Source organism: Perna viridis, chromosome 4 (genome assembly GCF_037379345.1).
Source record: "Perna viridis isolate PV_CMFRI_1.1 ecotype Kerala chromosome 4, ASM3737934v1, whole genome shotgun sequence".
NCBI classification, from domain to species: Eukaryota; Metazoa; Mollusca; class Bivalvia; order Mytilida; family Mytilidae; genus Perna; species Perna viridis.
In genome coordinates this window covers 16,154,766-16,168,445 of record NC_142448.1, presented here as the reverse complement: position 1 = coordinate 16,168,445, position 13,680 = coordinate 16,154,766, and the positions used below count along the sequence as shown (strand labels likewise).

General features: G+C 33.2%; 2 protein-coding genes across 7 annotated transcripts in view; one reads left to right on the top strand and one right to left on the bottom strand.

Annotated features, from left to right (window-relative positions):
* Window positions 1-13,678, top strand: part of LOC148619069 (uncharacterized) — a 39,971-nt gene extending 26,293 nt beyond the window's left edge. The window contains exons 4-5 of one of the 5 annotated variants that reach the window (XR_015921527.1): window positions 6,571-6,797; window positions 13,540-13,678. Coding sequence is in view for 2 of the 5 variants with exons in the window: in XM_088578613.1 (XP_088434739.1) it covers window positions 1,001-1,192 (192 nt within the window). In the remaining 3 variants the exon portion in view is untranslated. Of the gene's footprint in view, window positions 1-1,000; window positions 1,230-6,570; window positions 6,798-10,168; window positions 10,650-13,539 lie in introns of those variants that run through there. The other 4 variants (XR_015921526.1, XR_015921525.1, XM_088578616.1 and 1 more) reach the window with 4 other exon arrangements.
* LOC148619068 (fringe glycosyltransferase-like) lies at window positions 6,963-13,680 on the bottom strand. Of its 2 annotated transcripts, XM_088578610.1 has the most exons (10): window positions 13,384-13,680; window positions 13,128-13,176; window positions 12,757-12,799; window positions 12,373-12,432; window positions 11,873-12,014; window positions 11,409-11,494; window positions 10,643-10,713; window positions 9,946-10,040; window positions 9,354-9,436; window positions 6,963-7,442 (listed from the first exon to the last, which is right to left on the bottom strand). In XM_088578610.1, exons 1-10 carry the CDS (start codon window positions 13,678-13,680, stop codon window positions 7,376-7,378), a joined length of 993 nt encoding a protein of 330 aa, XP_088434736.1. In that variant the 3' UTR covers window positions 6,963-7,375. The 2 variants fall into 2 exon arrangements, with proteins under 2 accessions (XP_088434736.1, XP_088434737.1); XM_088578611.1 differs by lacking the exons at window positions 9,354-9,436; window positions 9,946-10,040.

Below are 13,680 nucleotides of genomic sequence, written 5' to 3'. Positions count from 1 at the left end.
ATATTTCTAGCCAAGGACCAATAACTCGGCCAGTATGGAAAACCTCACGCAATTATACCTTTATTGACTAACTAGTCCAATACGTTAAGCCAATATAGATATTAACCCGTTCTTTTAATCTAGCATGAAAGGGGAATCAAAATCTGGTAAGCATCGAGTGATTCAGTTTATACATGTAGTTAACTACTTTCCGCATTCACTTTTTTAACATGAAACACAATGGTAGGAAAAATATATAAATATGTATATATTTCATTACTATGAGCTATTTCAGCCATTCGTAACTTACTTAAATTGAATTAATTATCGATTCGCAAATGGACAATCAAACACCGTTTGTTTTGTACTTTTTCGATACATGCTGACTTTAAAAGGAGTTGCTTTCTTTAAAAAATCATCGAAATTAGATATCTTATAATTTGGAACAACGCTCAGGAGTAGGTATATATGTTTTGTGTTGAATTAGCGGTAGCTAAATAATGTATTTAAAATAAAGGATAGGTGTTCGTCTGTATAAAACATTAATAAAAATACAGGGGGAAAAGAATAAATTGTGTAAGTTCTAAAGTTCAATCGTAGTACTTATTTTATTACCTTTATGACATTACTATAAAGTAATATTGCCCAAATTTATTCCATATCAATTCAAACCTGCAACACATTTGAAAATGGAACTACAATCTGTCTATTATAATTATATTACTTCCATAGAAATATAAAACGGTATCCTTATATCCTTTATCCTTTAATAATATACAGATTGTGTGGAATAAAATCTATAGAACAAGCTCAAATATCATTTTAAATTCTGTAAGGAATTGAGTCTGTTTCAACTTTAAATTTTAAATCTTCTTGTCAGTTGACTCACTTAGCTCCTTAAGGTAGTTCATCCGGAGATAGTCTTTTAATCTAGGAAACATCACTGATATCTTAGATGTAAGGATGTCTTTTATAAGAACTTCAATTCCTAAATATAGCGTGTAAACATGTAATATTGAAGGAGAGGACAAACAGACGGAAAGATGAAGACAGAGGTGAATCAGAGATGATGATAATAAGGGAAATATCAGAAATCAAAGACATTATGAGGGACAATATTAAGAAAATACATGAAAGGCTTGGTAAGCTGGATGACTTGGAATCAAGAGCGGACGTTATGATTACCATTTTGTCTTTTTTTTCAGAAATTTGATATTTCCGAAACAACACAATAAACTTCTATCAGTGCCGCTGTGCTTCATTGTCAATATTGGCCATTGTCCTCTTCTTGGATAGATTGGTATCTGAATTTTGATTCAATACAAACACTCTCTCTTTCTCATATTGACAATAATTCTTAGACTTGTATCACATTTCTCACTGTTGTACTTCAGAAATTATAATTTAGAAAATGATTTAAATGGTTTTCTAATGTGTATGAAGCTACAGCTGAGATGTACTTCCCTGTCTCATAATCAAACCTCAATTTTTATTTGTCTAATCATAACACTTAATGTTTGAAAAGAATGCCCAGCTGTTCTTCGAAAAAAAAATTCATTGTATTTTAATTTAAGGAAATAATGGTGATAAATGAATATATACTATTCGGAAGAGTGTAAAAATGCTGAAAATTCCTTGTTAAAAAATGTTTAATTGCTTTTGAATTTTCAAATGTATTTCTATCATTTTATCAGACCTATGAGTATATCACTTTCATAACTTTTTACTGTATCTGTATGATCTTCACTTCCTATGGATCGGGGCCAAATTCCGTTATTTCATCCATTGAAGAAAAAACTCATGAATTAAAATTATGCATTTAAATACATCATGAATCGATTATATATTAGGCTGGGCGGGAAACACTGGGATAATACATGTAGGTGTTATAAAATGAACAATGCCATGAAATTTATATGCATAAGCGCGTATTAATAAAAATATGTTACTAGGATCGACTTTACATCTACGCCATGAGCCGTTGTACATGTACCTCATTCTTTACCACAAGAAAACATCAGAACATGAAACCAAAATGTCATGAATCGATTATAGAGTTATATGGCCAGCTGGGGTTGCTATTTTAATATTGAATCTTTGTTTTGCAAAATTGGTGATATGATTCTATGTAAGTCATGAGGAATTATATCCCGAATTTCGAAATATGTTAAAAATAAGGTAAAATTAAAAGGATCGTTCGATACAAGTTTTGAGTGTAAACAGTACATGTACTTAATTCTAATGCATTATCAGAACTTAAAAGATACATAACAGTATTCTGGTTTATCTGGTACCATAAACTGTATTAAAAGAAGTCAAATGAAGCGGATAATAAAGGTGTTGCATGCATGATGAAACGTATTAAAGCATTTCATGCTCAGATCAAACATAACTTCTTAGGTGTTTGTTCAAAAAGCCTTGATATCTTGATATTTTATTAACACTGTATTAAATACTAAGAGTAACCGGGACCACGTTGTATAGATGTATGTTATGAAGTTAATACGCTCAAAAAAAAAAGAGCTGCCCACAGTCATTCTATAGGTTTACATAGTTAGTTTAGCTAGTCAAGACCTAGTCTCATCCTTCTCATAGTGACTGACAGTTTTACACAATTTGTCACTGGATGTTTATCACAGGAAAATGTGCCATGCATGATAATCTTATGGCTTTCATCAAATGATTATCATATGAGTCGATCACCATACGATTACCATGTGTTTTAGTTTACATATGATCATCGCATGATTATCATATGATAATCATAATGTTTTTCACTAACATAAAATAAATATATGTTTTCAAGCCAAAATTAACATATGATAATCATAACTCTGTCATATGTTAAATATCATATGTGGCACACTTAGTTGTCACGGTGCTCTTTAGGAATTTCCTTCTGAAAATGTCCAGTTAAGAACAAAAATGTCGAAAATTGTTCCACGGGTACAAAATGTTAATTGCAGAAGTTGGAACATTTTTTCTTTAAATTGGCCATATTTGTGGTCAGAGGGAAATGGCACGGATCCTTTGTTGATATGTCAACTTTTGAAATTAAAAGCAAGTAATAGGATATCCTTAACATTGACCACGTTCTTTTGGTACTCAATTTTTCACCTCTTTTTAAACTTTTTTTCCATGCATATTAGAATGGGTTTCTTCCTTCAATTACCACTTTTTATCATTTTTATCGTCAAATGACGCCCCGTGCAGGCCCGGGTGTCAAATGAATAGGCCTGTAGCAGGCAGCGCTAAGCTTGTCATAAAAGGCAACTAAATACTGCACAGAACCCCGGCCAGGGGCTAGGGCGTTCTGACCACAGAGCAACTGGATTGTGTGCCCCTGGCATGATACATGCTGGGATTGTTAGGCTATAATATGGAAAACCTGACCACAAACCATAATGGTGCACAGTGTTGGGAAACGGGCCACGTTCCTCGCACGTTAAAAAAACCCTGCTGTGGTATTCGATAGGAATAGGAACCTTTGCGCTCCGCCACAGGAGGCTGAATTGCCCGATCCTATCCATCTCTCCCTTTTTCTAGTAGCAATCAAAATTTGTCGACCATATAATCCTTGTGCCCCATCCTTTTTTTTCATTTCATCATTCTATATTTTATTAATTCTATCATCCATTTCATGTTCATCGTCTGAATTTACCAGAAATGTTGCTGCTCGGACGTTAAACCCCAATAATCAATGAACCAATCGTCAAATTACGGTCTTAGAACATGTAAAATAGTTTTTGTATACTGATTTTAACAAGATTGCAGTACAGACAAAGACACGAGCGAAGAAAAAATCCAGACGGTTTAAGTGTATTATTGTGATTTTTGTTGTTGCTGTTCTATTGATTATTTTGATTGTGACATTGTATGCCACTGGTGTATTAGGTGAAGCTAGCAGTTAGCTGACACTTGTCGAAATAGATTGTCGACTAGTCTGGAAGAAGCCAGAAATACTCATCATGGTATTGTGTTCCATTGTTTAATTCCAGGCGTGGAATCTACCAAATTGACCAAAACAATGTTTGCATAAGCCCTTTTTACGGATTGTACCCCTTTGTTTCGCATCAAGCGAATCTCTGGATTTTTTAACAACTTGTAATATATTGAATTTACTTCAATAACCACAAATTGCTTGATCTTGGACGATATTCCAATTACAAAATAAGTAGCGAGATTGTTTAACAATGTGATATCGGTTTTGGTCTATACAGTATATCACTATTTTTGCAGTTCTCTATTTCTTCTTTATTCTCAATTCCAGTAAAATAAACCATTTATGGATTGTACATGTAAATAACCGACAGCATAAGCTGGACAGAATATTTGAGTCGACTAAACATGTTTTAACTTTTGCGTCTCATTTCTGTCAAGACAACGGTGCGTGTCCTCGCCTTTGAGAATGGTTTGAATAATTTCAGATAACGAAACTCCTTTTTAGTTTCAATTGTTGTTTTGATTACCATTGATTTATTGATTGATTTATTTATTGTTAACAGAAAATGGAAAACGAATTTGAATGTTGACGTTGAAAGTAACGTTTAAAAAAGCCTTTTTATACGCCCGTCAATTTTGACGAGACTTATTAAGACATACCGCTATATGTCCGCCCGTCCGTCGTCAACACTTTGTAGAATAACTCCAACACTCTTTAAGCCATTTAGATAAAACTTTGCTCAATTGGTATTGATGGAATAAAAGTTCCCTTTTTTTCTAATCAATTTTGAACATGCAGTTTTTGAGATATAGGACTTTTTCCATTTAAAAAGAAGAGTGGTAGGTTTTTCTGTTTTTGCGCTCTATAGAAAATAACACGAAACTTATGGGTTCTTCTTTGTATTAATAGTCATTGGCTCCTTTTCGGTTTTTTTTTTATATTATTTCGAATTCACATTTTCGAGTTTTTTGCATATTTAAAAAAGAAATTAAGGCGGGGTGGGTTTTTTTGTTTTTTTGTTGTTTTTTTTTTGTTGTTGTTGTTTTTTGGTTTTTTTTTGCGTTTCCGTGCTCTATCAATCATATATAAATCATAAGAGTATTGAAAAAATTATGAAGCTCCAATAATTAATGGCTTTGTAGATCCAATCAATTCGCATATACACATTGTATATCTGTATTTCTCATCACCATAGTACATAGGTACAGAGATGTTTTGCACAATATGTACAATATTTACATTAATTACAACATGTTGTATGTGTTTAGCTAGGAGGCACACATTCTTAATAATTACACGTATAAACTTACATATTTGGACCAATTGATTTTCGTTATGTGAAAACATCAATTCATTAAACACAATTTACAAAAAGTAATAATAAACAATATATGTTTTATTCTATTACCCGGTATTCATATTTTCCACAGATAATGGCAAATCTGTATACCAAACTTTTGCTACTACACCATAAATAACATTTGATGGCTCAATAATCAATAATCTTTATAATATGACACTTACATTTCAACACCAAAAAAAAATAATGTTTTGATTAATGTATATTAAAAGATAATTAAAAATAAGGCTACAAAATACATCAGTTATATATATATATATATACAAGAAGGGGTTCGAATCCCGCTGAGGGAGCGACCAAATTTGTTCGCAAGTTTGCAATCTCGCATCGATTCTAAATTTGGAGTGTAGTTTAGACTTGTATATATATGTGCATCATTAATTTGATCCTCTATCATACATAATAATACCTAGATGAACTGTCCCTTACTACAATAGACCGTGTAATAAGTTACAACCCCAGATTAATCCAGGCCAGTGGAAGGCATATTTTCATATAGCCTAGCTGGCCGAGTGGTCTAGGGCGACGGACTTTGTGCCGGCGGTGTTTCCATAGATGTCACAGCGGTACGAGTTCGAGTCCAGCGGAGGGAACGACTAAAAATTTGCCTCGCAAACTTTGACAGTTCTAACAACGTCTCAAAATATGACGACTCTATTCGCTACACTGCTGCATCGGATCAAATTGATACAGGGAAGATAATGTAAATATAGAAGGGTCTGAAAAATTCCCGTTTTTAGAACTGTTAAATTTGCAAAGCAAACTCATACCGCTGTGACATCAATGGCAACACCGCTTGCACAAAGTCCAGCGCCCTAGAGCACTCGACCAGCTAGGCTATATAAAAACAAAGCTTTGGCTGGCCGGGTCATTCCTCCTTGTAGGTTTAATCTAGGGCTGTAACTGAGTACATGATGTATGGTAGTACTGGACAGCTCATTTGGGTGTTACTATGTACGATAGAGAATCAAATTAACGACGATATTATAGAACTATTGCTTAAGGATTTCTGTATTGGCTAAGTTATTGGTCCTAGGGTAGTCACAATGGACTTAGGCGTAGCCGAAGTCCAATTTGACAAGCCTTATGCAATCATGTTTATTGACTAACTTGTCCAATACGTCATATTGGCCTAGGCCAATAGTGATCTTAACCAGGCCAATAGTGATCTTAACCAGGTCAATATGACACATTGGACGAGTATAAGCCATATTGGACGGCTAAATCCCGTATTGGCGCACTTATGTATTTAGTATTGTATTGTATTGACAGTTTTGACCCTTTTTAGGCTAATATTCGAACGTTAGTCAATATATGTATATAAGCGCTTGAACGAACACAGAAGCGACCTAACAAAAAGACTTTACTCCCTGTGAGTCAACACTTCAGATTACCAAACCACTGCTTCGATGATTTCAACAAAATGCAAATTCTTATCGGGGAACAAAACACAATCTGGAGCGATCTACAGAGTGAAGCGGGAGGGATTTTGGATAAAAGAACTCCATGTTTTATGTATGTATAATTTTAGTAACTTTATGTTCTTTGTTGTGTATGTCTGTTTTCCATGTCTGGTCTTTGTCCCTGGATTACATTCTTTTGATTACCGCTATAACCTTGGTTCCCTTGATTACTCTCTCTTACATCCACACGGTACTAATAAAAACATTAAGGTCTTCCTTGTTTGTATAGTTTATTATCACGGTGTTTGTAAATATTTTTAGTTTTAAATTTTTACACAATGTTTAAGATCAGCACAAAACATCTGTCTCTATAACACAATGTTCAAGATCGTTGTTAACTGTCGATAAAATTTTGATACGTCATAGGTATTTACCCGACTAGAAAGTGAGTTGTTTTCACAAACCATTTGTTTTCCTACACACATTCAGTGTTTTAAGGCACTGAAGAAGGTCATTAGTTGACCGAATATTTTGCTCATTATACTTGTTATAATGTTTTAACATCTTTATCGGTATCGTTGTGCAATCCTTTAGAGGTTATCATGTTTTAAACGACGGTCATCGTTAAGTGTAAGAAAAGGCGAAACTTCACATATGAAGCCACCCGTCGATATTGGGGTATATCTCCATTTATCCTCTCGGCATATTAGAGCATTGCCGCAACCATGGATACAGATGACAGTGGATCGTCAAAATTCTGAGAAAAAAAGCACAATTTAAGATACTTTTCCACTACATGAAACTTGAACATGAAATGTTACATTTTGGTTACAGACCCAATTCAACCAATGAGCATTTGGAACGTACGCAGAAATTACTTCCAGTTCCTCATAGCGCTGTGAAAAAAAGTTCTCATTTTATTTCAAAAATTGAAAGTGTTTCTGAAAGGACAAACAATTCTGTACATTTTATAAGTGTATTTTTTTCTTGTGCTGTAAAGCCTAATCTCCATAATGATTTCTAAATATACTCCTATTATGTGAAAATACTGGGATTTCCTATGCTATTTATGTAGACCCTTTATTTCCGGTGACCAGTACTGCACCGCAAGTCTGCTAACCCTACATGCCATTCTGAGGATTATGAGCTGTCATATGTAAAATCATGCTGATATATAGTCCTCTGCAGGTTAAAGTTAAGATAATGTCCAGAGAAACCACTGAATCTTGTGAAATTTGCCTTGAAGCTTATGGGAAGTGGAATTAGTGGTTTCTAGCATTTTGGTTTCTTAATGATAATATATTCACATAATATGCTCAGATATGATACAATTCACCAAATAAATTCATTTGGCTAGATATCGACTGACAGTGGTCTACACAGGTTTTGTACCAAATAGTCCTAGATATTTCAAGAACTAAGTTGAAAACAGGAAGATAATTCAGAAACATTAGAACCCAAAGGCATAATCATGTAAAAACTGAGGATAAGGAAAGAGAAGAAGTATACAAAACACGAAAGCAATTGCAATATTAACTCCCACCAAAACAAGGATAAACGTCATGCGGGTGCTGCAAGAAAGTGTAACCATGTCCTGCTCCACAAGCGGCATCTGTCAGTTAAATAAAATACGGATGCTTTCAAGAGGTGAAAATTAAAGGGAAATATATTTTCTCATCTGTAAGATGAAAATTTCTGTCAATTAAATTCTAATTACGACCACTTAAATTCAGTAGTGATGATAGCAAATACAAAAATACCTTTCATATATATTGCAAGTTTTGTTGTGCTCCCATCGGTAGCATTAGAAGCAAATATGTAGGAACATTAACTGTTTACAAGAAGTACTCAAAACCAAAACTATCAAAAGAGGAAGCCAAATCCATCACTGAGAGGTTCTACCATATGCAATACAAGGAATAAAGTCTCAGTGTTTAAGGTATTTTAAAATTTGTTATACTGAAAATTTTGATAAATGTAATTAGATCTTCACACAATGGCCATTCTTCAACACAGAGTGCGTCTTCCACTATATGGTTATTTCTTATTGGTCCTTCATAGAAAGCACATTTGTCCAAAATGACATAGTCAATACAAAATAATATAAATATCAAAGCTAAATAAAACGTGGTATTGTAAGCTTATTTATCAGTATCTTCGTCCTGCAAAGTACGCCAAGATATAATTAATTCACATGCACCACAGTAACGGCAAAACTACGAAAGAGTAATCAGGGGAATCAATATTCCAGAAGAAAGCAAAATAATGTAATCCAGGAACAATTACCAGATATGGAAAACAGAGGACACAACAAGGAACATACATTAACTAAAATAATACATACAAAGTAACAAAAGTAAATGAGCTGCTCAGACTCAAATACAAAATGGGAGCATGGAACAGGTGCACATTTATACTACAGAGGCTGGAGGTGTTGTTATACAGCCACTAAGAAAGGAGAAGTTTACAGTTGAAAATTTTAACTTGTCATATATGTCATTTTCAATTCCAAACATCCTGTGTCAGCCATATATATATATCGGTTGAGACATAGGTCAAAATAATAGGATGTTTTAAGGAAAGAATACCTTATGGTTTTTAGTTTACTTTCACATTAATAGTTCCCCACTTTTCTGATATCTTAAACTGAAAAATTCAATATAACCACCTTGAAGGGTCTTTCTGTAAATTGTACCCTGTGATGTTCACAACGTTATTTTTTGTTTTTGTTAACTTGTAGCTAAATGTTACCTAGAAAAGAGAAAAAAACATTTTTAAAGCAATTGTGTTATAAAACAAGCTGTAAATAATTAATGTAAACAGCCTTGTTTTTGTTATCTCTTTGGTTGTTCAGGTTCCGGATCTTATGTATAACACACCCGTAACTTTGGTTGTTCTGGACCCGGATCTTATGTATTACACACCCGTAACTCGTTGATCACATCATTACAAAGAGGTGATATCAGTTTTGATGAACAAAAATGTGTGTAGTATAACATTTTAAAAGGAGTTTAAGCTTCTTAAATTAATAGTTAATTCATAGTCGAGAATCTGTTTCCCATAATTTTAAAAATGTTTTAATTTTTTTAAGTTGTTGTTCAATTAGGATTCAATTTCACATTTAGCGTTGCCTAGTGTAATTCATTGTCAAACGTACATGTAAATAGTCAATTTTGGCATTTTCATTCGATTTCAAAGTAAATCGTTTAACAAAGTGTTCCCATATGTTATGTGTTGTATATGTAGAATAAGTATCTTACTTGTTCAGATAGTCGTTCTGTAGAAATTGTGTGCAGAGGTTCATGATGTGAATGAAACAGATTAACTACTGTCAATGGAATCTTCAATATATAATCTGTGAAATAATCCCCCCAAAAAATATAACATGATAAAATTTCGGTTTGTTCCTTTATATTTCTAATATGTTTTAGAATCAATTTGTATTGAATATGCAATTTTAGACAACTGTGTTGTTTTTTGAAGGGCCAATAAGAACTAACCTAGTAGAGAAAGATGCACTCTGTATTGAAGGATGGCAATGGTTTTGTTTTTTTGAAGGGCCAATAAGAACTAACCTAGTAGAGAAAGATGCACTCTGTATTGAAGGATGGCAATGGTTTTGTTTTTTGAAGGGCCAATAAGAACTAACCTAGTAGAGAAAGATGCACTCTGTATTGAAGGATAGCAATGGTTTTGTTTTTGTTTTTATTTATTTATTTTTGGTCATTTGTATAAGAATGTTTTGTTGTCAAATGGACATCCCCCATACATCCCCATACATCCACTCAATTACTTAACCTCAAATCTTCCAATGACTGGAGCCTAACTGTTTTTTTTTTTCAGTGTATAAAATGTTATATATCTTATGAAAATGCTGATTGTTTTCTTCTAAATAAACAGACGTTGTTTTATTTTTACAAAAAAAATTGTCTAACTACTTCTATTCCGTTTACGTACGTATGATATACCCAATAGTAGGATCATCGAGCTGCTGGATAAAGTCACATAATTTTTCCATTCTATTACCTCTAAAAGTAAATATATCTATATATTTAAGAGCATCAATAAATACGAACAGATACCTCCTATTTGTTTCAGTCTCGATTCATATCGGAGTACGAGACCACATTTAATTAATCCAAATTTGGTAGTAGGTCCCTATTTTTTATTGTTTTTACTGGAAACTTATTTGCTTACGTTTTGCCTCTAATTGGTAGAAAATGGGTCAAAATTACATGGATTTATTTCATATATCAATTTTGACTACAAGTTGTGATTTGGTTCAGACTCTTAACCCAGATCATCTGTTATGTTTACCCATCATTGTTAAATTCATATTTAAATTCGGCTTGTAGGTATCCATAGGCCAGAGAAGTTTTATTCAGTTTGCGCCGGTGTAATATTTTTAGTCTGTTGAAATGTGTATTTGAAATGCACTTGAAATTAAATTGTGGTGCCTACATATACAACTATGTACACATACAGATTCCTTTAATCTCTCTATCCTTACTTTAAGTTAAGTTAGTATAAGAATGTACCAACCTCTTAATTGCATTAGTAACTTATCTTCCATAGGATGTTTATTTCGAATTTAAACTTCATTGATTAAAGTTTTTCGATTAGGTTTATTTGGTGTAGTCATTGCATTTATTTTACAACCGAAAGCAATCAATCGATTATGAAGTAAACATATAAGGTATATCTAAAAATATCTTATAGGTACCTTGCAAATGGTATCATTTCTTCTGCTAAGACTCTGCTTATACAAAATCCCGCTCCACCATGAGCAAAACGGAATGTTATCGATCGCTACATAATATCAAATACTTATTAATGAGTTTGCATTCTTTTTTGACAAACAAAAATGTACTGTTCTTAATGTATTAAAAGACGGAATTGGCGAATGATAGGCCCCGATGTCAATGACCTTCCTTTTATAAATTTTATAAATGAAGTTGTATTTATTACGTTTGTTAGCAATTCATGTACTTGCCATGTTTGTCGTTTTGCTTATTCAATAATGTTTATTCTTACGACACTTTCTTGTCAGTAATAATCGATCTGTATTGTTAATGTAAACTTGTTGCTACAGAACAGAACTTTTTCTCTGTTTCTAGAAATCAAGCTTACTGTTTGAATGGATAGTATAACGCTCATATATTTGATGCCTCATAATCTATAACATACTCTATTTCTATCGAGAGTTGTAAATGGCTTGGTGTATGTGAGTTTGCCTAGGTACCATTTGTCAGTGTACGTATAGTTCTGTAGTAATCGGACTAAGGCAGGAATGTTGATATATGTATCATCATCCACGTGACAGAACCATCTACAGGTAAAGGACAAGTGAGGGATATTGTTTTAAAATAAGTTTGTAACAAGCATAATAATAAGAGGGAAAAGGAACATGTAATATGGATTTTTTACGATTGTTTTACTGTAGGGTAAGAAAAAGGTTCTCTCAGAGAATAATGTTAATTGTTCCGGTGATATCAGTTTTTCATGGTTCTGTGATTTCTCCGATAATAGACTCCATCGATTTGGAACTTGTCATATACATGTATTTTTAATATTTGTTTCCGGTATACTATGAACATGAAGATTGTAGTAAGATGCACCTAGCTGTACATCTTATAGGAGCTCTCTTATCAATTCAAGGTGAAATATCTTTTAAGTGTCATGCATACCTTTTTGCTGTTTTCATGAATTCGTTGTATTCACGACCCATTTTACAACACAATCCACGCCTTCAATATGAAAGGAAGATAAGTACACGATGAATTAAATTTGAAAAATTGCTTTAGGACACTTTTAGTTTCAATTCAAGATCATACACAAAAGGGTGAAGAAAAAACAGTCTGAGAAAATTAATTGTCAGTGCAGATCTGGAGAACGTTGAAGTCTAAAGGAAATAATAACTTTTGGAAAGCTATTCTGAAAAAAAAGAAAATTTTGAAAGTTCTGTATCTGTTGTTTAAATTCCCTTACTTTTAAATAAAAATTACGTTGCTAATTTAAATTAATTAAGTATTGTTTTGGTCTTATCAATATAAAAAAAGCTATGAACTTACCTTGTGTAACCTTTCGAGCAATTTGTCACGAGTATGTGGTCAGCTGGAAAACATTTATTTCTAGTTGATACACAAAACTGAGTGGCACAACTTGAGAATCAATATTCAAAAATTCAGTAATGATTGAGTGTGGGATGACAAATACCAAGAGTAATCTAAATAATACACATAAAGGACTTGAAAGATTTCAAACGACAACTGCTTTACTGCTTACAATTTTGTTGCACATACCATAATTCATTAACACATCTGGTGAAAACAGGCTTCGTCTACGTTGTTGGATGTGGAATAAAAGTTTTCCTCATTTTGTTTAGCTGTACATTCACCTTTCCTGCACTATAACTATCGTACTGGATACTGAAAATACATACCTGGGAAGTCATACGGTACATTGTGGTTTCTATCAGTGATAACATACGTCTGAAAAGTGACAAAATATATATATGTGCATATTCAGAGGATTAGGTCTTGAAATGCTGCATTAAAACGATTCATCGATCCGGACATGAGTGAATAATGCAAAATAAAACAATTTCAACTCCAGCAATGGTTAACATTTTCTTCAACATCAAGGTAATAAAAAACATATATCGATAACTTGTTCAGTTGAATGGTTAAAAAACGAACCTCATCTTTTGCCTGTTTAATCCATGTGGCAAAAAGCAAATTCAATTTGTTGGCGTGGGTCCCTGTCGTCTTCACTGTAATGAAAATGTCCGATTGTTGTGTTTTCCCCTCAATTTGTACGTTATTCGAACCTAAATCATTCATTCTTCTTTTCAGTCCTTTATTTATTGTCAACAATCCCCTGTAGTACGTCAACCTGCTATAGTGAATTCGAAGATGCCAAGCCAGTAGTAAAATAACCAAAAAAATTAAATATATAATTCGAAGTTTCCAGGCCACTTTCAGGTAAAGACACAT